We start from the raw sequence: 27,062 nt of genomic DNA, 5'->3' as shown, positions 1-27,062 counted from the left end.
GTGAGAAAGGTTTCACAGCTTGAAGAATGTAATCAATGTTACTGAATCATCCATGTAGAAACTGTTGAATTGACATACTGTTTATTGAATATATTTTTACCACAAACAAAAATCCTGACCAGTGCTGAGACCTAAAGTTAATAGTGGTCTACTATCAATAAAACGACTCCAGAATCAGGTTAAAAGAGGAATAAAGTATCTTTCAGATTTCTTTCGGAAAACAAATCAAAATTGTCTTCAGCATTTGATTTGATTCAATGCACTCAAGTTATGAAAGTTGGTGATTCTATCCAGACAAAAATGTATCTATAGACAGAAACCATTTTATGGTCATTTACACCTACAAAGTGTAAAGTTTTCATAAAGTAGTTTAATAAATATATTAAGGCTTAAGGTAATCATTGTTTTAAGCAGATGAGGATAGTTTACATACTTGTTTACTAGTACATCTTAAACATACTAGTTTACATTCAGAATCTTTAAAAACAAAAAATTTACTATCTTACAATGAAGAATACAAAACATTAGTTTGCCCCAGTTTTTTTTTTTTTTCCATTCAACATATCATCCTTCCACCTATATCTGATGGACAAAGAATGATTTAGATTTTTTGACAGACTGAGAAAAAAGTTGATAGGTGTGATCTGAAATGTTTACTTTTTCAGCAAAAAGCTTTCACTGAGTTGCCCGGACAGTTAGTAATGCAGCTTACAAATAAGTAAAGCTGAACCAATGACTTAAAGGTTCATTTAAATAAAAAGCATAGCTGTGGAAGGTACTGAGGAAGAGGAACAGTAAAATGTTACTTTTCATACATCCCAGCCTTGAGGCAGGAGCCCCACTACAAGGATGGTGCCGATAAGCTACTATCCGCAAGGATACCCACACTAATCAAACACCCACTAAGGCATTTTGCAGGGACCCTCTCATCAATGTATCATATGACTCCCCAGCAGGAGGGAGTCACAGATACTGCTAAGCACCTCAGGTCTGCATTGGCAAAAACCCCAGCCATTAAAATAGACTACCCACACATGTTGATGGAGAAGACCTGTTCACGAATCAGCCTGGCAGTGTTCATCCCACATGCCAAGGCCCTCCAGTGGGGAGCACGGGAGGGTCCTAAAAGAAGCATTTGCAAGAGGAGAAGCAAGTGCTGCCATGGTCCAGTTGTAAGGGTTTCTCCAACAATCACAGCCCTCCTGAGGACCCTAGATGGGCTCCAGGATCCAGTCACTGCTGGACAGGGGTGAGATGGGCGGCGCCATGTCCCGCGGGGCTCCTTGCTCCCTCCCGTCATGGAGCCGGCCCTGCTCCTGGAAATAGTCCTCTTCCTCATCAAAGAAGCCGTTTTCCAGAGTGTAAGAGCAGTCTGGGCTGGAGGCTGCCTGGCATGCTCCCTTGTACTCCTGAATTGACTCATAGAGGCTGTAGAGTTGACAGAGCAGAGACATGTCCAGCTGTCGGAGGCCAACCTTGTGGAGGGGCGGAAGATAAAACAAGAAGTCAACACTTGGGTTAATTTTAAGATTACGCACTCCTCCAGCAACACGCTGGTGGCTAAGCATTTTTCTGTACAGCTGATGACTCAAAGCACTGCTGGATGCTTTGTACTTCCAGTTTTAAGAAAATCTTAATTGAGTTTCCCCACACCTCAGACAATTACTCAGTGTGTCAGGGAAGGATTACGACTGTGAGGAAGTGAGCCCCCAGCCTGTGGAATTTACCTGGTGTTCCTGAACACACCTGCTAATGCAACAGTATTGCACAGCTGGTATCTCCAGGTGGTTTCACTTTGGACACCAATACGCAAGTGTGTCATTTTCTCTCCCTGTGGTCAGATGAAGGGAAGAATCACACTGCCTTCCCTAATATGGCATCAGGATCCCAAGAGACTCAGTCACTCTCATGACTCCCTGGTCAAAAGGTCCCCTCTTGCCTGTGGCAGTGGTTCACCAGTCAGCATCATGCACTGCCTCCTGGAGCACCACTCTCTGACCAGGCCAGCCCCCAGGCTCTCAGAAGAGGCCAGTGGTCAGGACCCTCCTCCTGAGAGGGTCCATCTTACTAAGACAGTCTTAACCAGGAATGGTTGTGGGAGCACTCTTCAGAGCGCACGACAGAAGACAGCCCAATAAGGTAAGGTCCCCTAGAGCTCTCCCTGGGGGCTTCACAAGGAGTGGTGAAGAAACCACAAACATTAACAAGTTGTTGTTATTGTTAGGTGCCCTCAAGTTGGTTCCTACTCATAGGGACCCTATAGGACAGAGTAGAACTGCCCCACAGGGTTTCCAAGGAGCGACTGGTGGATTTGAACTGTTGGCCTTTTGGTTAGCAGCCAAGCTCTTAATCACTACACCACCAGGGCTCCATTAACAAGTTAGATATTAGATATCTGCTTATCTTCAAATTCCTCTCTTCCCCACAGCCCACCCCAGGGAAGGAACACAGATACCAGGAGAGCATTGTTATATCAATCCCACAAAGAGGAGGGTTAACACATTTAGCAATGCAGTATATATCAGTGCATCCTAAACTTCCATGTGCATGAGAATCCCTTGGGCATCTTGTTAAAAGTGCAGATTCTGGTTCGGTAGGTTAGGCTACTGGCAGTCCAGGCTTCTAACAAGCTCCTGGTGGTGCTGATGCAGCATGCTGCCTGCCCACCTTATTCCGAGTAGCAGGGAAGAGCCTCTAAACATGGCGCCAGGAACCTGCCTTCTGCTTCTTGGACCTTAAGTAAGTTATTTACCACTTCTGTGCCTTGGTCAATGTCAAAAAGGAATAATAATTTTTCTTACTAAGTTACTTGGGGGATCAAATGGAGTATTAATTCATTTCAACAAACAGCAACCGAATGCCTCCTGTGTACCAAATGCTGCGCTAAGTGCTAAAGGTACTTGGTATGCGTGCATATAAAAATACATAGACAACATTCATGACTCATTAATCCAGTAAAGAGGTTTACCCCATAAGACGGACTTTCACAAAAGGAAAGCTGAGGTTGGGAGAGGAGTATCATCTTGTGACAAGATAGGGTGTTGAATTCCAGGTTATTCTTCATACCCTTCCTTAACCAGTGTAAATCATCAAGTAAACACTGGCAATGTCCCTACTACAGCCTGAATAAACTATAAAAAACAGAACTATGTTATGTTTATGTAGTGTATTCTCTTGAGAAACTCAATGGAAGACTTCCCGAAAGAGGCAGTCTGTTGTTACTGTAGCAACCCCACATTACTCTAGAATTCCTTCTACTCTGTTGCTGTTGCTCTTAGGTGCTGTCAAGTCAGTTCCAGCTCATAGCGACCCCTATATACAATAGAATGAAACCCTGCCTGATCCTGCACCTTCCTCATAATCGTTGCTGTGTTTGAGCCCATTGTTGCAGCCACTGTGTTAATCCATCTCTTTGAGGGTCTTCCTCTTTTTTGCTGACCCTCTACTTTACCAAGCATGATGTCCTTCTCCAGGGACTGGTCACTCCTGATAACATGTCCAAAGTATGTGAGACGAAGTCTCACCATCCTTGCTTTTAAGGAGCATTCTGGCTGTACTTCTTCCAAGATAGATTTGTTCACTCTTTTGGCAATCCATGATACATTCAATATTTTTTGCCATTACCAAAAAGGCATCAATTCTTTGGCCTTCCTTATTCGTTGTCTAGCTTTCGCATGCATCCTTCTACCCTAGAACTCCTAAAAGCCATGATTGGGAGGCATGGTCTCTAGGCCAAGCTTTGCTATTCTAGATGGCTTTGTGGAAGGTCCTCGCCCTTGACTGGCCTATACAACAAGAGGTTTAGGCTGTGTCATCTACGGCTAGTTCAAAAACTTTGAGACTCCAATAGCAAACTGCTGCTTCTTTGTCCTTTGTTCTTTGCAATGAGTTCCAAGTGCTTAGAAGAGAGTTTCCCAAAAAGAGGGCACAGACTTGGCTCAATGGCATCCTACTCTCAAAAGCATACCTTTAAAAAGTAAGAAAGGGGGCCTGGTGGCACAGTGGTTAAGTACATGGCTGCTGACCAAAAGGTCGGTGGTTTGAACCCACCAGAAGCTCCACAGAAGAAAGATGTAGTAGTCTGCTTCTATAAAGATTACAGCCTTGGGAACCCTATAGGCAGTTCTACTCTATCTTATAGGGTCACTATGAGTCGGAATCGGCTTGAAGGCAATACATTTGGTTTTTTGTTTGCTTTAAGAGGTAAGAATTTGGTAAACCAAGACGCCCGGGCCGCCACAACATACCTGCCTATGGTCAGATACCATCGATTCTTTCCCTCAATTAGCATGTGAGCCATGCATGTGGGCAGGTGGGAGGGTGGATCCTGACATGTGTGTTTTCAAAATTACCCCCAGATGATTCTAGTGCCCAGTTCTGGTAAAGAACCAGAATTCTTCATGCAAATATTTTTCTGTCTTTCCCGGGCAACTTACACTTCACTGTAATCACTCAGTTTTAGGCTAGCCAAGACAGAAGAACATAGAATTAAAAATGCAGGATCTGGAGCCTGCCTGTCCATGTTCAGATCCTGGCTTTGCCACTTATTAACCGTGAGACAACTGCCTTATTTCTAAAAATAGCAACAGCTGCTGCTATCAGGGCAGAGTTTCCAATAGGAAAGGCCCTTGGATGTCTTACGTCAAAACTGAAAAGGGAGAAGCCCAGTACCTCCCAAGCTGGGTCATTCTTTTTCAAACAGATGTAATGGTTCCTCATACAATCAAAATCTACCAGCACGTAGGTTCTATAGAGCTCTCTGTGCTCTAGGTAACCTTTCACACACAAACAAATCTAAGTTCTCTTTTTCATAACCACTCTTTAAATATTTGAAGATAATTTTTACTCACCCATCCCAACCCCTAAAAAGTAAATCTTCTCTTTTCTAAGCTAAATACCCTCAACTATTTTCATTATGATATTCTGGTCCACTACCTATCCTAGTCTCTTTCTTCTGGACTTGCTCTATTTCCCAAGATTCGTCTATAGTATCCGGATTTGAATACAGTAACCAAGCCACAAGATTCTGACTGGGAAAATTCAAATATATCTCTCTTTTCTAAGATTTAATTATTAGGATAACCCGAACCCGTTGCTGTCAAGTTGATTCCGACTCATAGCAACCCTATAGGACAGGGTAGAACTGCCCCATAGAGTTTCCAAGGAGTGCCTGGTGGATTTGAACTGCTAACCTTTAGGTTAGCAACTGTAGCACTTAACCACTATGCCACCAGGGTTTCCAATTATTAGGATATAAATTGTAATTTAAAAAAAAGTCACACCCTCCCAATATTTGCTCAACAGTAATGGAAATGATTCACTCTGAGAATCTAGATGTACTTCTCCTGAGTCACTTTGATACTAGTCAGGTTAGGCAAGCCCAAGACTATTATTTCCTACCTCAGGAATGAATGATGGAAAATACATAAGTGGCAGTGAGCTCATTTTCACCCTTGTGGGATAGTTTGAGCTCAGCCCAGGTAAACATAGGAGCCTGGGCTCTATGGCTTTAAAAAATCCCTTCTAGGTTTCAAAGGCTATGACTTCCCATGACCCCATGCTACCAAGACACAAGGTTCCACACTTTCCTCCTTAAGGTACTGTGGGGTAAAGAATTTAACTTTACCCAAAGTATCTGTTTTTTTGTCCTTGGTTCCTTAGAATTTCCCACAGTTCAAGTGTCTTTGATGAGGCCTCTGGACTACACCTGAAGGTTTGTGCTAATGTAGTGATTTAGGTGGGGGCTGGCCTAAAAGACCACCATGTGATATCAGCCCACCCTCAGGGAAAAGGGGCTCATTCAATCAATCATGACTACATAATGAGGCCATAACAAAGGCGCTGGACACCAAAGCTCCATGGACTTCCTGATCCGATATCCACGCACATGGGAAGGTAGTGCATCCCTTTTTTGGGACATGGAAGCTCTGCAGTGGGAACCCTCCCAGACCTCACCCTATACGTCTCTTTACTTGTATCTTTTTTGCTATAAGAAAACCGCAGTCTTAAGCATGGCAATTTCTTGAGTTCTGTGAGTTGTTCTAGCAAATTATCCAACCCCAGGTAGTGGGAGCCAGTAGGTCAGAAATGAGGGTGCCCTGGGGACTCCCGAGCTTGCAGCTGGCATCCTAAAGGGGTAGTGCGAAAACCTGAATTTGTAGCCAAAAAGGTCAAAAGTGAGAGTGTTAGGACACCCAAGCTTGCAGATGGCATCTGAAGTCTTGGGCAGATTTGGCAGTCTGGAGGACTGTGTCTTTTAATTTATGAGCTCTGACCTAGTTCTGGGTGGCTAGAGTCAGAGGAAGCAGTTCTGCTGTGCAGCTGGTGTCAGAACAGAAGTGGAAGAGAGGGGAACAGAACTGATAATAAATTGATTTGGATTGATCAACATACATTTGGAGTCAGGGAAGTGGGATTTGATTTTCACACAAGTACCACTCCCAAAGTACTCCCAGGCCTGAACAGGATTAGCCTGAGACAGGGAGTCAGCAGAAAACAGGGCTGTGTCCCGGGCCGTTCTGCATTGCAGCGAGCAGATGACTAACAAAGCAGCCCCGTCATCGGGTGGAACGCTATCCCAGAAACAAAGGTTTGACCCACCTAGAAGTACAGTGTGATTCCTGCCACACAACCTATTACACAACAAAATGTGTAGAGTAATTTAACAAGGCTTTAAACACACATGTGCACACATACACCCATGACTGAATGACAGATCCACCTATATCCCAGCTTCTTGGTGCCACCTTCTTCTGGCACCTCACTAAACTCCCCCTTACTTATCAGAACTCCACTAAATTAGCTGTGACGTGAAGCGAGTGGTGAAATGAACACACCTAACTTCCTAACCAGGAAACCTCTTCCTTGGGTGTGGCTGTTTTAACACTTCCACTTAACTTGTTGTTGTTGTTGTTGAGAACTTACATAGCAAAACACACACCAATTCAACAGTTTCTACATGTACAATTCAGTGAAGTTGATTACATTCCTCAACTTCTGCAACCATTCTCACCCTCTTCTGAGTTGTTCCACCCCCAGTGACATAAACTCACTGCCCACTAAGGTTAATATCTAATCTTTCAAGTTACTGTTGTCAATTTGATCCCATGTACATAGATCTTAAAAGAGCATAATGCTCAAGGCAGACTTTCTTTACTAGTTAAACTAAACTATCGTTTGGTTTTAATTAGACTTCAGGGGATATTTTTTGGTTTAAGGTTTAAAGATTATCTCAAGGCAACAGTTTCAGAGGCTCAGCTAGCTTCCATGGCTCCAAAAAGTCTAGACTCTATGAGAATTTGAAATTCTTTCTGCATTTTCCCCCTCTGATCGGATTATTCTATGGAATCTTTGATCAAAATGTTCAGTAATGGTAGCCAGGCACCATCTAGTTCTGGTCTCACAGCAAAGGAGGCAGTTGTTCATGGAAGCAATTAGCTACACATTCCATTTCCTCCTTCAATTCCTGACTTTCTCTGTTGCTGCAGGCAAATGGCGGCCAATTGTTGAGTCTTGGATGGCCACTTGCAAGCTTTTAAGACCCCAGGAACTACGCAATGAACTAGGAGGTGGAACAGACAAACTGAACATTTTATTAGGCCAGTTAACTGGGATATCCCATGAAACCGTGGCCCTAAACCTCCAAATCAAGCAACTGAACCCCATGAGGTTTTTAGTTGTACATAATCGGCCTCAGCAGCTCCTCTTTCTTGCCTTTTTTTTTTTTCTTCTGTCATTGTTGTACATATATCTATCATACAACTTTTGCCAATTCAACATTTTACAGATGTACAACTTACTGACAGCCCTTATAATAACTGGTTGTGCAACACTACCTTTAATCAATACGATTTTTCCATCATCATAAACCAAAACTCAGTACTCCACAAACCAAAACTCAGTACTCCACAAGCAATAACTTCCCCTCCCTCTCCATTCCACACTTGGTAACCACTACTAAACTTTGATCTCTACACATTTGGCTATTCTTGTCTTTTAATATAAGTGAGGTCATACAATATTTGTCCTTTTGTGATTGGCTTATTTCACTCAGCGTAATGCCTTCAAGCTCCATCCATACTATAGCATGTATCAAGACTTCATTTCTCCTCCTGACCGAGTAGTATTCCATTGTATGGATGTACCACATTTTGTTTATCCATTCATCTGCTGATGGGCATTTAAGTTGTGTCCACCTTTTGGCTACTGTGAATACTGCTGCAATAAACATGGTATACAAGTCTCTTTTTGAGTCTCTGCTTTCAAGTCTTTTGAGTATATACCTAGGAGTAGAGTTGTTGAATCATTTGGTAGTTCTATTTTCAGTTTTCCACAAAACGGCTACACCATTTTACATTCCCACCAGCAATGGATAAGGATTCCAATTTCCCCACGTCCTCGCCAACATCTGTTATTTTTTGTTTGTTTGTTTGTTTCATCTTAACCATTCTAGTGGTAGTGAAATGGTATCTCATTGTGGTTTTGATTTGCATCTCTCTGATGGCTAATGATGTTAAGCATCTATTCATGTGTTCAGTGGCCATTTGAATGTCCTCTTTGGTGAAACGTCTATTCAAGTTCTTTGCCCATTTTATGACTGGGTTATTTGTCTTTCTGTTGTTGTCTAAGTTTTATATATATTTTGGTTATTAGATTCTTATTGGATAGGTGGTTTCCAAGGATAATCTCCCAGTCAGTTGCTTGTCTTTTCAGCTTTTTGGTGAAGTGTTTTGATGTACAAAAGCTTCACTTAACTTCTCCATAGGCAAGTCAGAAATCCTTACCCGGCATTCCATAATCTGGTCAGAATCTATTCTTTGGGCTTAGGTCCCTTTCTTCCCTACCTCCACCTCATACAAGGGTCAAGTTGAGGCTCTTTCTGCTCCCATTTCATCTATAAAGCCTCTTCTGCTGCCTAGCTTAACGCCAGTTGTTTTGAACTGTCTCCCCCAAATATGTGTGTCAACTTGGCTAGGCCATGATTTCCAGTATTGTGTTGGTTGCCCACCATTTTGTGATCTGACATGATTATCCTATGTGTTGTAAATCCTAACTTCAATGATGTTAATGAGGCAGGATTACAGGCAGTTATGTTAATGAGGCAGGACTCAATATATAGGATTAGGTTGTATCTTGAGTCAATCTCTTTTGAGATAAAAAAAGAAAGAAGCAAGCAGAAAGGAGATGGGCCTCATACCACCAAGAAGGAAGAGCCAGGAGCAGAGCGTGTCCTTTGGACCTGGGATCCTTATGCTGAGAAGCTCCTAGACCAAGGGAAGATTGATGACAAGGACCTTCCCCCAGAGCTGACAGAGAGAAAAAGCCTTTCCCTGAAGCTAACATCCTGAATTCAGACTTCTATCCTCCTAAACTGTGAGAGAATAAATTTCTGTTAAAGCCATTCACTTGTGGTATTTCTGTTATAGCAGCACTAGATAACTAAGACACTGGGTTCTCCCCACTTTTTAGACTTCAATTGCTTCGGCCTCAAGTGAACTTCACTTTCTCACTTTCTCTGCCTCCTTTATGACATTTGCTATGTTTTTACCTTACATTACAGCCATGTACAAGGACCTCCTTCTCCTCATGCAGTGTGCACTCCTTTAACACAGCAACCCTGCTTCTACTTTGGATCCCTCAGCACCGGCAGAGCCTCCCACAGCAGGCCCTAAAAGGTTTCTTGACTCCATATAAATGCCCGGCTGTACAGATTGTAGGCATTCTCCCAGGGAACATCTGGCTATAGACACAGGCTGACAATGGAACCATCAGGCTCTTCTGACCCTTGGTTATTAGCCCTCAGTCAAGTGTGGAGATTTGAAGATGGCAGCACTGAGACCAGGGCTGAACAGGCAGCCCTTTGTACCTATATCCCAAGATGCCCCTTTGGAAGTTGTCTGACTACTAAGTGTCAGCATGGCTCCCTCCACGAAATCAAGTTTGCTCCCCGAGTACTCTTTATGGAGTTGCCATGTGCAGTGAGGGTAAGGGAGAGACAAGTGGCAGCCTGCCCCTGAAAGCCAGTTTCTCCACACTGAAGGCATATGGGTCTGTGTACGTGTGAAGGGGCAAGAAGCACCAGCCTGAACAACTAAATCTGCAGAGCTGTGCTTCAAGGCATGGTGGAATCACTCATCAACAAGAATGTCTTATCCTCCCAGAAGAAAAGAGGGGTGGGAAGCCCCTCAGCAAGCCCATTAAAACCCATCACTCACAGTCCCCATTACAAGAGCACAGGAAGTCTATCATCTTAGTGCCATGTCCTTGAAGGAGGGCTGGTCTCCTAATTCACAGCTGGATTCAGAAAATACAGCTTTCTTGAAAAAAAAAAAAAAATCCAGATAGGTTCACTTATTTAAGAAAAATACAGAATTTTCAGACTTGAAATCTGTAGGTTTTAAAGACAGTTAAGAACAATCAACTAGTTTCCGTTGCTTTAAACTGCTAACGCGATTCCTTCCTCTCTGTTTGTTCAGGTTTCCTGCTTCCTTCCCCTCTGATCTGAGTCTTCTCCCATTTACCCCCGCCTGTGGCAGACGCAGGTGGCTTACCAACCCAGAACATTCCTAACAATGGGACCAAACAATCCTGAACTACCTTTGCAATGATTTCCTCTTACTTGTGATTTTTAAAAGTTAATAATAGGTTTACCACATGAATATATGCCTCCAGGGTGGTGGTTTCACGTCACTAAATCTTTGAATATATTTGGCAGGTGCAGTGGGGGAGGGAAAGTCCCTCATAACTTTTTAAAACTTACAATAGAAACACCACCATCAGAAACAAGGCTTAGAATTTGAGACCAGAAACCAAACCAAACCCACTGCCATCAAGTTGATGCAGACTCATAGAGACCCTACAGGACAGAGCAGGACTGCCCCCAGAGGGCTTCCAAGGCTGTAAATCTTTATGGCAGCAGACTGCCATATCTTCTGCAGAACAGCTGGTGGGTTCGAACCACCAACCTTTTGGTTAGCAGCTGAGCACTTTAACCACTGTGCTACCAGGGCTTCTTTAGAAGATGAAAACTTTTAGAAGGAAATTTTCGTTGACTGAAAACATCTTGAGAGATCTTTTAGAAATAAAAAATTGTATTTAAAAATATCTTGTTTTAGTTTTAAGAAATAAAACTAAAAGCTGGGGTAATTTACTGGAAACCCTGGTGGCGCAGTGGTTAAGGGCTACAGCTGCTAACCAAAAGGACAGCAGTTTGAATCTACCAGGCGCTCCTTGGAAACTCTGTGGGGTAGTTCTACTCTGTCCTATAGGCAATGGGTTTTTATGGGTCATCATTGTCCTTGGGAAGAAGTTCATTTTGTTTATGTTGATAAATTTGCTAGTAAATTACCTCCAAAACCAAACCCATTGCCCTCGAGTCAACTGTGAGTCATAGTGGCCCTATAGGACAGAGTAGAACTGTCCCACAGAGTTTCCAAGGAGCAGCTGGTGGATGTGAACCACTGACCTTTTGGTTAGCTGCTGTAGCACTTAACCACTATGCCACCAGGGTTTCCAAACAATGATGAGTAGAAAGCAAAAAAACAAACACAAAAAAGAAGTATTTCCACCTTTCTCCATATGGGAAAAGGATATGTGGGTAGGTCAAGGGAGGAAGCAGGGAAGGCTGCTACAATGGGTTATGGTCAGTAAGTCATAATAGGATCGTCTCTGAAACAGACAACCCACCACAAGCCTGTACAAAATCCATTGTCTCCCCTATCATTGCAATGGCTCCAACCTAAACTGAAAAATATCCCACCTCACACAGGGGTGAAGCACAGGTCCAAAGTTAAGCTATGTAATCAGGACCTATAGTACAAGGTCCCCAAACTTGAGGACAGATGCAAAAAAAGTTTGTTGTATGGAAGGTTTAGATCAAAACATAATGGATAATAGTTACTTGGTTTAAAGAACTATTGTAGCCACACAATAAAAAACAAGGCCATCATTTAAAAGCATGAAGCAACTCTGCAGGTACCATAACGGAAGAGTGACCAAGGTATACTGTGAAGCACAAAAATTCAAGGTCCAGGATAGCATATTTAGTGATTTCACTCCACACATACATGCACACATGTGTACAAGCTTTGACCTGAGGAGAAAATGTACTGAAAAGATACACACTATTAGAGAACTACTTCCAGAACGTGGGACTCAGTAGAGAAGAGGGGACACTGACTTTTCACGTTACAACCTTCTGTACTGCTTAACTTTTTTCCCCAACAAACACGTTACTTATCATTCTAAAAACCAGCAATAATTAAAAAAAAAAAAAAAAAAGACATAACAGATGTGCACTACTAGGACTACATAACTGTCAAACTCTCTTGGAGAACTGGCAATACTTGCCAAACACCTTAAAATGTTGCATGACTTTGACTAACCAACTGGTTCATTTCTAGGAATTTGTTCTAAAAAACTAATTACAGCTTTACACAAAAATTCAATCCTCATCTTTGTTCTGTGAGATAGGCTATCAATTCTCTCTTAAGATAAGGACATGGAAACACAGAAACATGGAAAGATGAAGGAATTTGCATAAGACCACACAGTTAGTAAGTGGCAGAGCAGGGATTTGAAACCAGGTCTGTAAGACGCCAGAATGGATGCTTTTGACAACTAAGCTGGTGCACTCACAGCAAATTCTGGCTTTTCTCAATTTTCTTATTTTCTATATGAATGCATAGTAATGTATGAGAAAACTTTTAAGGTTGCCTTTTGAAAACATAATGAATGAATAAGCATATACAGATAGTGTGTAAATTTATTTTAGAAAAGACTTGGAAAATGCCCCAAATCTAATCAAGGTGTCTAGTATGTGGCCATGGGACTGGCATGTAACTAAAGCAAGCAGTGACCTAATCGATTGTAACCTAATTTCTGAACCAAAGAAAAAGACTTCATCAGTGTTTATCTGGAAGGGAAGGGGCTGTTACCTCAGCTACCCAAGCTTGATAGGAATGTCCCTTAGAGACCTCTAAACTCCTCTGTGGCTTCTAATTCTGTGCTCACTCAGCAAGCTTCCGATCCATAAGGTAGTCTCCGAAGCAACATTCTCCTCCCCTGGACAGGAACACATTTGTGTTACTTCGCCAGCTTCAAATTTTAGACCCGCCAAGCTGAGCACCAGACCCTGGAAAGCCATAGTGATTCAGACATAAATAAACCAGGTTGCTTAACTGAACCCCCAGATTAGGTCAAACCCAAAATGCCCAGCTGTACAGATCACAGCTGGTCCCTCCTCTACCCTTTACAAATTCTTCTTTTATTTAGGCCAATTTGAGTTGGGTTTTCTGCTACTTACAACTGAAGGTACCCACACAGATACAGAGAGGTATTTGATACTCACCACTAGAAGCCCATCCTGAAATAACAACTCTCATGAGGACATTCTTGTTTATCTCTAAACTAAACTAAGGTTAGGACAAATTAAACCAATTTCCAATGTTCTTTACTCGGTACAGATGAAGAAACACAATTGGCAATGTTCTTTAAGAAATGTCTATATACATTCTTTTAATTTTTTCTTATTATAAAAATAAAACATTCTAATTGTTTTAAAAATCCAAATGGTTCATAATTATAAGGCAGAAAATGCCAATCTTCTATAATTCCATGCTATAAAGTAGCAGTCCTCAAATGTTTTGGTCTCGGGACACTGCAGTGCAGTGAATCACTTAATATGGCTCTTCTATCCATAGTCTTTGTGACCTCCACAAAACAACTGGGTGGGACAATGCAAATTAGGCACTTGTGGCCCACCAAAGGGATTGGACAGCTTGCTGCTAATGCAAATAAGGTGCATGGAACCCTGTGGGGGTGGGACCACACAAATAAGGTGTATAGAACCTTAACAAGGTGACTAGTCAGTTTTGCTATCCTGCTAGGCTTAAAAGAGAGCCAATCCCAGGCAGAAGGGGATCTCGCTACCACCAAGAAAGAAGAGCTAGGAGTAGAGTGCATCCTTTGGAACTGGGATCCCTGTGCTCAAAGCCTCCTAGATCCAGGAGATGGAGAGAAAGAGCTCTAACACTGGAGACAGTGAAAGACAGTGAGAAGCTGCAACAGCAGAGGCAGCAGAACCAGGAGATCAGCAGGAGATGGCCTAGGGGGTTTCCTGGCCCAAAGAGCGAGAAACCTGAATGCCTTCCAGCAGGAGGCTTACTGGCAGAGTGGGGTGTTCCCAGGCACTTGTCAACGGAGCTAGGCTTGTTGACCCACGGAACAAGAGAGCTGAGTGCCCTTGGTCCAGGCTTCCTGGTGGAGTGGGGTGCCTCTAGGCACTTATTGGTAGAACTAGAGAGCTTTTTAACACTTGCCCAAACACGGCAGGGGCCAAGGGGCCAAGGGCCAGAGAGAGGCATGCGTGTGGACACAGCTGAGAAGAAGCTATACTGATGGAAAAACTGTATCTTGAGTCCCTCCTGGTCCTAAATCTGTTACCTCCCTAATAAACCCCATAATCACAAGTATTGTCTGAGTTCTGTGTGGCCATAGCAACGAAATATCAAACTCAGCAGAGAAGTAAAGAGTATCATGAGAGGGACGGTTGGTGTCAGAATTGATAAAAAGGTTGGAAAGAGGACGTATGTCTGACCTCCAACTCACAGGAATAAGCCTTGAGATGTTGTTCTTGATTCTCCTTCCCCTTTGTGAAGAGAAAGGTCAGACAGCCCCGTCACGCCATTCTAACAGATACTCTTAAAATTATTGACGGTCTCATGGAGCTTTTGTTCATGTAGATTATATCTATCAGTATTTACCGTATTAGAGATTAAAACTGAGAAATTAAAAAAATTAATCCATTAGAAATTAATAAACACATTACATGTTAACAAAAATATTTTTATGAAAAATAACATTTTTGGTAAATATTTTTAATGTCTGGCTTAGAAGGCAGCTGGAGTTTCATATCTGCTTCTGCATTCAGTCCTTTGTAATATGCTGTTTTGTTTGAAGTAAATAAAGAGTATCTGGCCTCACACAGCTATGTAATTGAAAAAGGGAGTATTTTAAGAGCCTTTTCAGATAATTGTGGATATTCTTCTTTGATACTATACTTTAGGTGGGCTACATTGTGAAATCTGAAACCATATCAATGAATTGTCCATGCTCTATTACATTAAAATCCATTGGTCTTGCACTTTGACTGGATCTTTCAAATCATGGGCGATTTTATAGCATCAAGCATTGGTCATTTGAAAAATGCAGAAAATTGATTCACTGAGTTATGCAGAACTTTGAAATACTGATAATTTTCAGCACATATATCAAGAAAAATCACGTGTTTTTTAATACCATCAATTATAATTCAGGACCCCTAAAAGGACCTCTGAGACCCCATGGGTCCCTAGACCACACTTCAAGAACTTCTAGTCTACAGATACCCACTTTTTAACAGTTTAGCATATATCCCTCAAGACTCTTTATCCATATCTAATTTGCTTTTTGGCCACCATTACCCATTTATACGTGTACTGGTTTGTCACTTTTTTACACTGTGAAAAATTGGAACTAGACCAAGTGGTCATCAATATGGAGTACTGAGCAATTGTTACAGAGTGTGGTAACTCCACATATATGGACATGGAAAGATGTTCTTCTACACAGAATGACCCACTTGGGATCTCAAAAGATGAACTCCAATGTTAAGTATGTGTGTGTGAGCTTAAAATAGAAAACCCTGGACAAAATAAAAATGGGGTGGAAAAAGTACTTGGTAAATAGTAGTGACCAACACCCAATGCTTTCATACCAAATTTGTGCCATTTTGCCACAGATTGGGTTCTTAGGAAATATATATATATATATGGAGTAAGCTTGACTAACCTTACAGAAAAGAGCCCTGACAGCCCAGTGGTTAGGTGCTCGGCTGCTAACTGAAAGGTCAGTGGTTCAAACCCACCAGCTGCTCTGGGGGAGAAAGATGTGCCAGTCTGCTTCCATAAACATTACAGTCTGGGAAACTGTATGGGGCAGTTCTACTCTGTCCTATACGATAGTTATGAGTCAGAATCAACTCGACAGCAAAGGTTTTTTTTTTTTTTTACCTTATGTAAGCCACATCTGGAAGACACAGTTACAAAGAATTTGATATCTTAAGGTTTTTTACTTGTTCCCAGATAAACTTTTGCAAAAACATTTTAGAGCATATTAGTACTAGAATCATAAATAAAATGGGAGAGTTTTTACATGTATATCAACTAATTATCTTTCTTAGTGTTTTATCTCTCTAGTTCTCCCGGAATTTTCTGTACACCTAATTTCTTTGGCTGCAGAGTTTTAGGCGTCCTTTCACTAAACTTTTTTTTTTTTTTAATTGTAGACTTCATTTAGTAAGGAAAGCGATACCAGAAATAATGTTAAAATATTAAGTTATATTACCACCAAACACATGAAAAACTGCTCAGTATCAGTAGGCATCAGAGAGATGCAAATCAAAACCACAATGAGATACCATTTCACTCCCACTAGGATAGCTAAGATTAAAAAAACAGAAAATAACAAATGTTGGCGAGGATGTGAGGAAACCGAAATCCTTATCCATTGCTGGTGGAAATGCAAAATGGAACAGCTTTTGTGGAAAACAGTGTGGTTGTTCCTCAAAAAACTAAAAACAAAACTATCATGTTGTTGTTCTTAGGTGCCGTCAAGTCAGTTTCGACTCACAGCGACCCTACAGAACAGAGTAGAACTTACCCATAGGGCCTCCAAGGAGCAGCTGGTGGATTCAAATTGCCCAACTTTTGGTTAGCAGCCATAAGTCTTAACCAGTGCACCACCAGGGCTCTGTGGAACTACCATATGACCCAGAAATTCCACTCCTAGAAGTACACCCAAAAGACCTGAAGGCTGAGACTCAAATAAAGGCTTGTACAACAATGTTCACTGCAGCACTATTCACAATAGCCAAAAGGTGGAAACAACCTAAATGTCCATCAAAAGATGAAAACAAAATGTGGTACATACATACTACTCAGCCAGGAGGAGAAATAAAGTTTCCACACGCTACAGTATGGACGGAGCTGAGTGAAATAAGCCAGTCACAAAAGAACAAATATTGTATTACCTCACTCATATAAAAAGACAAGAAAAGGTAAATGTATAGAAAACAAAGTTTATTAGTGGTTACCAGGGGCAGGAAGGAGAGAAAAAACGGGAGTTAACGGTGATAGAAAAATTGCATTGATTAAGGGTAAGGTTGCATAGTGGAATATTGTAATTGCTGTCAATAAGCTGTACACTTGTAAAAAGCTGAAGTAATAAAAGTTGCATGATAGACATATTTACAACAACAGCAACACAACAAAAAAGAATAGCTGCTGAGTCTGCTTATGTATAACTAAACACCTCAAGAGATGTGGTTCTTGGTTTGGAGGTTTAGGGCCATGGTTTCATTGCACATTCCAGTTAATTGGCCTAATAACGTGTTTGGTGCTTCTGTTCTACCTCCTAGCTAGTTATGTAGTTCCTGGGGTCTTAAAAGCTTGTAAGCGGCCACCCAAGGCACAACAATTGGTCTTTATTTGCCTGGGTCAGCAGACGAAGAAGAAGAGTCAGGAAGAGAAGGAGGATATGAAACACGTGGCTAATTTCCTCCATGAAAAAATTGCCTCCTTTGCCATGAAACCAGAAGAACTGGATGGTGCTTGGCTACCATTACTGAACATTTAGATCTAAGATTCCATAGAAGAATCCTGATCAAAAGGGGGAAAATGCAGGACACAATTTCAAATTTCAAATCTGGACTTTCTGGAGCCAAGGAGGATGAATGAACCCCTGAAAATACTTCCCTGAGATAATCTTTAAACCTTAAACCAAAAATATCCCCCTGAAGTCACCTCATAATTGAATAATAGTTTAGCTTAACTAGTAAAAAAAATGTCTGCCTTGAGCACTGTGCTCTTTTAAGAACTATCTATATGGGATCAAACTGACAACAGCAACTCAAAAGATTAGACAGGAACCTTAGGGGGCAGTGAGTTTACATTAATGATAAACAACAACTCAGAAAAGGAGGGTGACAATGGTTGCACAGCTCGAAGAATGTAATCAGCAGCACTAAATTATACATGTTGAAACTGTTGAATTGGTGTATATTTTGCTGTGTATATTCTCAACAACAACAAAATAATATTTAAAAAAAAAAAGTATTAGTTATAATGGGAAGAGAGAGCTCCAGTAATATGGTTATGAGATGTGGACCACTTTTAGTCATGGAATAATCCTACATTTGTATTGGTGTAAGATTCAACAAATGACTTTAGCTATATGATGATAATAATAGTTATATTACCCATATTTTAAATCCCTTTTGGGACCTAACTTACAAACACTTAAAAACTGTACTGCAGTTCTCTTTTGCTATTTAATAAAACATGAAATCACAGCATCAAAAGACAGGTACATATTCAATTTCATAGGTATTCCCAAACTGTCCTCAAAAAAAAAAGAAGTACCACTTCCACCACTTCACATTCCCACCAGCAATGCATGAGAAGGTTTATTTCTTCAAACTCCATCACTATTATCTTTCTTTTTAATCTTTGCTGGTTTTTTTTAGATAAAGCATGAAAACATATGGGTTTTTTGTTTGTTTTTTTACCTTACTGTTTTAATTTGCATATCTGTGGTTATTTCTATTTAGCTGCTTTGAACTTGGATATTCTATATCTAATTCCAAGGATTGCCAACAACCTAAGAATACACCAAACACCCTCTTTCCATATGTATTTCAGTAATCTTCTTCCTCACCCCACCTCTCCTGGCTGGAACAGGCCTGACATTCAATAGACATGGCCCCTCAGCTAGAAAGCACTGGTTGGAGGGCCACCTAACACCACCACTTCTTCAGTCAAGGAGGGTGCCTCCCTCCATGAATCCTTGGAACTTCGATGCTCTCACTTGCAAAAGCAGGCCAGCCCATGGCTCTTAGGGTCAATCAAGGAAGTGAACAGAAAGTGTTCATAAAGAACTGAAAAGGCCACATGCCTTAAAGAATTTCAGTATCGCTGTAAGGAAGGCTAAGGTTTTTCTTCTGTCTCCAAACTTCATGGGGGAGAATGAACATCTCTGTGTTGTTTGTGGGGTAAGGAACCATAGGAAAGAATGAGCAACCTTTATGAGCCATGCGTAATTATCACTTGGAAACATCTGGAGCATCTGAGCAAAGAATGAGGTGCATGGGAGGCCAGGACTCTTAAGAATGACGCTGGGCAAGAAGGGGCTAATATCTGACCTACACAGCCTAGGGCTGGTTTCCTGCTAGTGGAGTCTGTGGGCCGCAGGGTTTCCTACACAGTCATGAAAACTTGGCTTTTCAAACAAGCGTGTGAAGTTTCTAGGAAGTTTATCTGAGTATTCCAGGAGCAAAGCTTCAAAGCTTCGAACTCCTGCTTGGTGGTAGTGAACTGCAAGGTGAGCATGGACCTCCTCTTCTGGAGTCCACCTATGAATACCCTTGCTTACCTGACCTCAAAGGTCCAGCAATGCCAAGAGACAGGGGCCTGGAGCAGGGGGCCTCTGACGTTTGCTACTCATTCACTGTGCTTGGAAATGCAGAAACGCCTGGGCTGTTTCTAATGTGGAAACTTAAAACTAAAACCAAACCCGTCACCATAAAGTCGATTCCAACTCATAGTGACCCCATAGGACATAGCAGAACTGCCCCATAGGGTTTCCAAAGAGCAGCTAGTAGATTCGAACTGCTGACCACTATGCCACTAAGGCTCCACAGTAAGTACGGTAATAGGTACAAATTTAAAGTTGTACAAAAAATATCTTCCAATTCTTTAAATCCTTGCAAGTTAGGACTATACTATAACCGCAATGGGGGATAAAGCCAAAAGTGAACATGAGGCAAGGCAACACTGAGCCCACCGAGTAGACACAGTGGGCAAAAGCTCACCCATCTGAGTTGAAAAAATTTACGGACAAGAGGTTATCATTGAAATTAAACGGTGGCAGACATATCCAAGGAATATTGCAGTGATCTGATTCCATTACCAATCTTGTGGTAGATCAATACGTGCAGATGGCAACTAGTGGGCAAGAGTACCATACTGGAATGGCGGTAACACGAAGAAATAATATCATGTTAGAAGCCTTGGAACGAGTATAAATAATGGCTGTGCTCAGTAGAAAAATCAATTGTTCCCACATGTGCCGTCTCGAAAGGGCTTGTTTTACTCTGATATAAAAACTGGGCTGCGTACTTTCTTCCTATTACATTTTTTTAGCTAAATACACTCTTGCAATAGTTAAAAAAATAACAACTGAATATAAGCCCTAGGCCCATGGCCAATTGCCTGCCTTTTCCACACCTCCCACACTTGTGTGCTTTCGCATGCACGAGGTATTATATATTATTGTTTGGTTTTTGCTTTTATTGGGGGAATACTGGGATACGGACCAGTACTATAGGGCAAAATGTGACCTAAAAACTTTTAAGACTATTATAGACAAAGTCTAATTTTTGATGAACCGAGACCCAGGAATAGCAAATGTGCACCATTCTTCCTTTCTGCCTTCCAGTTCTTTGCATTAAGTGGATTTTACACAACTAGGTAGAGTTGTGCAAATGTCCTCAGGTTCAAGTAAGCACACTGCTGTATGTATCTGTCCTTCTCCTACCCCCAAGTTGTTTTATGACAGCAAACTTGTTTATGGACATGAGGGGACAGAATCATGCTGCTGTAGTCGAGAGGATCCTCTGTGGTATCTCCCCCTCATCTGCCCAACAGGGGAAGTGGTTTGCCAAGGCACATCACATCATTTAATAACATGGAACTTGAACTTCTGACTCCTGGTTCATGCCTTCCCTACATCTTAATAATGTGTTAAAATGCAGATTTTGTTTTCTCCCAGGTTCTGATACAGTAGGTATAGATGGAACACAGAAATCTTCATTTTAGCCAGGGGCCTAAGAGAATTCTGGGGCTGGTATCCATCCTTGGACGGATACTGCATTAAAGTATTCTAGCGGGGAGACTACCCAAGACTGGAAAAAAAAAAAAAACGGTATTAAAGGCCATTGGACATTCCTAGTCTCCTCTGCTTAAATTCAATTGAGAAGGCACCTAACAGGCCTAATTTGAGACTGAACTTTTACCATAAACTCTCTTAAAGATCGAAACCTCCTTTCATGTCCGGGAAAGGAGCTGATCTCCTCTGGGCTGCCTGCTAGCCAAGCTAATACTTGTCTCCTGGAATACAGTCCGCGGGAGAAGCTCACTAGTAGGCACTCGGCAAGCATCTGGATGCAGACAAAGGCAAGAGGACATTTTGTTGTCTCAGGTTAAACATGGGAAGGATAAGTGTTGCTAGTTTCAGATATCAAACCTATTTTTTTTAGACAAAACCGATTCATTTCTTCACCAGACCACTGCAGCTCAGTAACTCAAAAGTTCTGTGTGGATGTCTTCTCGCTCATACAGAGGTGAGAGATCAAAATCGCTGTTTGAGAGTCTGAAGAAAAAATGAGGCAAAGGGTCCCGGAATGAAACAACTAAACTTCCTGCTGATTTGAGAAGCATAACCCTTAATACCCTGGGAAGCTGACCCTCAATGGCCTTCTGCCCAAAGGTGAGGCTCTCTTTCAGTTTCTATGCTCTCATGTCACCCTTGTGAGTATCCACAAGCTTGATTAACTAACCTACTCCAGGCGCTGCTGGAGGGAGGGATGGCCTATGTAGAAATCTGTGCCAGGAATGACTCTGCCAGGAGTCCCCAACTGACACAGAGGTAAAGGGCATCTGTAAACCACTGTGGTAATTTGAAGACAGCAGATATTTAGGTAGCCAAACTAGTCTGCCAGTTTATAGATAAAAATCTTTCAAATTGTGGGACCCTTGAGAATAAAATATTTTTACATAAAAAGGGGTATAGAGCAGACGTCTATTATTTTGGCTGTCTGGCAGCCCCTGCTCCATTTCTGGAAACTGTTCTTTCTTTGGGGAAGTGGCCCTCCCCCCACCCTACCACATGGTTGGTTACACCATCTTAGTAAATATGATCTGCCCTCAGTCACTATTAACTGGTCCAGAGCTAGACACCAACGGCATCCTTCCACGGTATTTACAAACTGGAACTAAGACATGTGGTTGGAACTGAGAACATGGAAACTGTCAGCAGTCTTATTCCAAAATGCAGAAAACAATGAAACGGGTGGGGAGGGAGAAGAATATGGTGGGCTTCCTGGTTCCCCATGAGTTCTGCTCTAGTCTGTTTCTGTATACATTTACAAGACTTTTTAAAAGGTTTTAATCTTTAAAAGCATATACATTTGCAAAAGCTAGTTCAAACTGTGGTCGTGAAAAATAAGAACTGGTCTAAACTAAAGCAACTATATTGATGTAAAGATGTGCGAAATCTACCAGACATGATAAAAAAAAAAAAAGTCAACTGTCATGGATTGAATTATGTCCCCCCCCCAAAATGTATGTATGAATTGGGCTGAGCCACGATTTCCTGTATTGTGTGATCTTCCTATATAAATCCTGCCTCTATGATGTTAATGAGGGAGGACGGGTGGCAGCTGTGTTAGTGAGGCAGGACTCAACCTACAAGTCTGGATTGTGTCTTGAGGCAATCTCTTGAGATATAAAAGAGAGAAGGGAGTGGGGGATGGGGGTGTGGAGGGGGTGGGAGGGATGGGGGGGAACTGGACTCATACCACCAAGAAAGGAGCATCAGGGGTAGAGCGCGTCCTCTGGACTCAGGGTCCCTGTGTTCAAGAAGCTCCTAGTCCGGGAAACACTGATGAGAAGGCCAACAGAGACAGAGTGTCTTCCCCTGGAGCTGACACCCTAAATTTGGACTTTTAGCCTACTTTACTATGAAGAAATGAATTTCTCTTTGTTAAAGCCATCCACTTGTGGTATTTCTGTGATAGCAGCACTAGATAACTATGACATCGACTATTTAAATTTTTTCTTTAGTCTAAAGAGTCGCTATGAGTAGAAATTGACCCGATGGCAATGGGTTTGGTTTTTCATAGAGCAATAAATAACCATTTGAGTGACCCTTGTAGCTTTCCAAATGGGCTCATGGGGGGGGCGGGGACAGGGATGGGGACTCACCGACAAGGGGTTACTAGAATAAGAAGTACTGATATTTGGAGTGGAAACCACAACACTCAAAGCAGGGCTTCAACCAGTCATGGGACAGAACTCTCTCTGCCCATATAAGCTCCCCTCCTCCACTGTCTACTCCCCAACACCAGCTTCCTCAGAGAGTCCACCCTCTGTGCCCTTTTGTGTCTTCTTCCTTTGAAATTTCATTTACTCCCTCAGCTTCCACCACCTCTTCAATCAGTTATCTCTAGAACAAACTCTTTCTTCCAATCCCCAGATCCACATTCTGAAATGTTTAACATACTCTTTCACTGATGTAATGGAAAACCGCCTTCTTCCCTAAAGCAGCCACTCCTCCTGACCCCTACTGCTGCGCAGAACCCCACCTTCCCAATGATCAATTGTCAAGGGTCAAAAACTCGCTACTACTGCCATACAAAGGCACACTAAGCAGTCATTGAAGACACTGCTTTAGAATAAAACATATTGTCACAGAAAATGTTTGCAATATGTGCAAAAAAACCCCAGCAAACCAGAATGTATAACATGATTCGTGTGTGTGATAGACAGTGTGTGTGCGTGTGTGCACACGTAGGTAGTACAGTGCAATGGTTAAACAGGGCTTTGGAGCTAGACAGACCTGGTTGGATCTGTGACCTTAGGGGTGTTACTGAGTTACTTAAATCACCTATAAGCACATGATTTTTTTTTTTTAACGTAAAACAGAGAGACTCTGAGTACCTATCTCACGAAGAAGATACAAAGATTAAATAAGATAATGTACGAAGAGCACTTACATTGTGCCTATATGGATATTCCAAATATTAACAGTAATTCTCTCGACACTTTGATTATAACTTTTAATTGTTTTGCTTAGCTGTACTTTCCATTAAAAATCTTAAGTTACCTCTGATTCCTTTTTCAACACCTTCCCAAACCTAGTATTTAATCAGCATTTCCTGCAGATTCTGCCTCAGAAAAGTCTCTCCCATTTGATCCCTCCTCTTTCTACATGACCCCACTCTACTGGAGCTCTCATTACCTCCTCCATGCACACCTCCATATCTTCATGATTAGTCCTCCACTTCCAGCCTCTTCCTCCTACACTCTGCTTTGAAATTCATTTGCTCAAAGCATACCTAAACCCTACTCTGCTTACCTGAGGTGTTCCCAGCCTACCTCATGCCTTTCCCGGCCCACCCCACTCACTCTCTCTCACAATGTTAAGTGTACACTCAGTCTACTCAGTCTGCAGTATTCACAGTCTGGCTTTGCTGCTACTTTCCATCTCCATGGAGCCCTCGTGACGCAGTGCTTAAGAGCTCAGCTGTTGACCAAAAGGTCAGCACTTCAAATCCACCAGCTGCTCCGTGGAAACCCTATGGGGCAGTTCTACTCTTCCTATAGGGTCACTATGAGTGTGAATCGACTTGACGGCAACCCACTTGTTTTCTTGGTTTCCTATCTCGTTTCCCTTGTTAAAATGCTGTCATCTCCTGAAGCATTGCTACACCACCACCTCCTTCATGAAAAGGAGCCTTCCAGATGCCCACTGATGTCATCTCTCTCTCTGTGCTTTCATGAAACTCTTCTTTTAAAGCATTTATCACATTCTGCCATGACATTTAGTTATGCCCCTTGTAACAGATTTGACCTTAGGCCTTCAAATTAAACAGATCTACACAAGCTAGTCTAGAGATAATTCAGGAATGCACTCCCAGTTCTTATTTTGCAAGGCCTCCCTAGTCAAAACCTCAGTGGAGTTGACCCTATTCTTAGAGACTGCCCACTCAGACCCCACTGCCCCAGACTAATAAATCTCCAGAAGACCAAAACACATTCTTAAAAAGCCAAAAGACCAGCACTTTTAAAAACCTTATGGCCTATCTTAGAAAAGACTTGTTAAAGCCTGTAGCCATACCTATCTTTATCTCAGCTAAACATGAGACAGACCAAAGACAGATGTTTATTTTCCATGTGCTTCAAATAGTCAGATTCAGAGATCGCTCTGGTCTAAGGCATAATTATAAGGTTATGGCTGTTCTTGAGTCATACCAGGAGGGACCCGGAAAAACACTTTCGGGAATGGTACATGGAATCCCAAACCACCACAGCAAGACTCCAGTCACGTTTATAACCTAGAACTTCACAATAAGAGAGGCTCTGGGGTCTGTCTTCCTGTTCTATTTGTGTTGTTGCTGCTGTTCGAGTATGGAACTTAAATCACCAGGGAAGGGGTCTTCCTTTTTCTCCCCCATGTTTATGCCACATTCAAGTTCAGCCTGTAAACATACTCACTGTAGATTTATCTAATTAAAATGCAGTCCACCAGCTGTGCAATGCTGTTGTCAATTAATGTTCATTAATAAATTTAAAAGGTTGACTTGGAATTTATGTGGTTCAGTAAGAAACAGAAAATCTTTTCAGAGAGAATTGGAAATAGCTTCAATCCCAGCTACAGAGTGGGAAAACAATACCTAATTGATTAAAACAGTGTTAGGGCTGTTTTTCTGGATGCAATCAAGATTTAATTTTCGGAACAGATATACTCCTTTAAAAAAAAAGGACGCATAAGTGGAATTTTTCTAAACAATCCTAAATACACTAGATGCACACTTAAAGGATTCTTACATGAATCTTTTTGTGAATGTATTCTTAAGGAAAATCAACTTTCATATATTAGATATATGTACCTGTACTAGGGGAGGGAGAGATGCTGGACTAGATGAAAGGAAAGAACAGATTAAAAGCAAGTGGGGGTGTAGAGGTTGCCAGGGAACCACTAGGAGGGTTAGAAAGGAGGGAGGTTTTCTTTTATCTCCAGAGAGAGATATCGGGCTAAACCTGAGAGAGAAAGCTGGGGAGATCCACAAACACCTTATATTCTTCCCAAGGACTGAGAGAAACTAAGCCCCATGGTTTGGAGCCCATACACAACCCAAAGAACCCATGTGGACTTCACCCCGGACGGGGAGGACGACTACATGCCCAGGAGTTCCAAGCGGTTTCAGGCATTTAGCCGTACAGAGCTGAAAGGCGCTGGGGCCGCCCTCACGCGCCTGGCGCGCGCTCGGCTTTCGCGGCCATCTGTGGGCCGGAGCCATCCGGGCGGTAATCGGATTCTGAACGCACGGCCTGAGGGCGCGGGGGAGGGGGAGACGGCTGCTTCAATCTGTTGTCTACACTCGCAGCTGACAAAAAGCCGTCCTCTTCTGGGTAGGAAAACACAATCGTACACTGCCCGTAACCACTCGGGGGAAGTGAAAGCCTCTCCCGGACTGGAGAGAAGTGACAAAGCCCTCCCCAGCCCCCAAGGCCAACACGAACCCCACACCGCGCCTCCTGCTGCCTGGGTTTCCCAGCCAGATGGGGCCAGGACGGGGGCGGCTGGTGCCCTGCCCCCGAAGGCTGACCTCAGAGTGGGGAGACCCTCCTGGGGTCAAAGTCCAGCCTTGGGCACGGAGAGGGCAAGCAAAAGAGGGGTGTGAGAGGATAGTCTTCGTCTTTCATAGTCGGCGCCTGGGGCAAGAGTCAGCAAGTGGGCGGGAGAGGACGGGTGGGCGCGGGGACTTCCCAGCCGACAGCTGGGGCAATAGAGAACTTCCCGGTGCTGCGCGCCCCGACGCGAAGGGACGGCCCGCGGAACTCCTCTTACCATCTCTTTGCGAAGCAGTGCCAACGCCGCGTCCAGGTTGGGGGGCTTGGCCGGCAGCGCCGCGGCCCGCGCCGCACCGCCCCTCTGGCCTCCGCGACTCAGCTCGTCCTGGATGCGCGATTTCTGCGCGTAAAGCCGCTCCAGATGCCTCCAGCCGCCCGGCGCGCCGCCGCCCGACGACGAGTTGAGCAGCCCGCTGAGGCTCTTGGGCAGCGGCGGCAGCCCGTCGACCCGCAGCCCCCGCACGCCTCCCAGACCGCCCGCGTCCGCCGGTGCCGGTGGCGCCCACCCGCTCATCGCTCCGCGGACAGAACTAGCCAGCCGGCCGCCCGCCT

General features: G+C 42.8%; 1 protein-coding gene and 1 pseudogene across 1 annotated transcript; one reads left to right on the top strand and one right to left on the bottom strand.

The window, feature by feature from the left end:
- Window positions 1-76: 76 nt before the first annotated feature.
- Window positions 77-27,062, bottom strand: FAM89A (family with sequence similarity 89 member A). Its single transcript, XM_049868663.1, has 2 exons — window positions 26,728-27,062; window positions 77-1,475 (listed from the first exon to the last, which is right to left on the bottom strand). The coding sequence occupies exons 1-2, from the start codon at window positions 27,022-27,024 to the stop codon at window positions 1,212-1,214; spliced, it is 561 nt and encodes a 186-aa protein (XP_049724620.1). The 5' UTR covers window positions 27,025-27,062; the 3' UTR covers window positions 77-1,211.
- On the top strand, window positions 19,423-20,119 carry LOC126066661 (small nuclear ribonucleoprotein G-like; annotated as a pseudogene).

The sequence above is a fragment of the Elephas maximus genome, chromosome 24, assembly GCF_024166365.1.
Source record: "Elephas maximus indicus isolate mEleMax1 chromosome 24, mEleMax1 primary haplotype, whole genome shotgun sequence".
NCBI lineage: Eukaryota > Metazoa > Chordata > Mammalia > Proboscidea > Elephantidae > Elephas > Elephas maximus.
This window is presented reverse-complemented; position numbering and strand designations above follow the sequence as displayed.

Bases quoted from the DNA above. Each gene is read 5' to 3' on its own strand.
- FAM89A (XM_049868663.1), bottom strand. From the start codon at position 27,024: ATGAGCGGGTGGGCGCCACCGGCACCGGCGGACGCGGGCGGTCTGGGA. The intron at 1,476-26,727 runs GTAAGAGGAGTT...CCCCTCCACAAG, and splicing joins CACTGCTTCGCAAAGAGATG to GTTGGCCTCCGACAGCTGGA.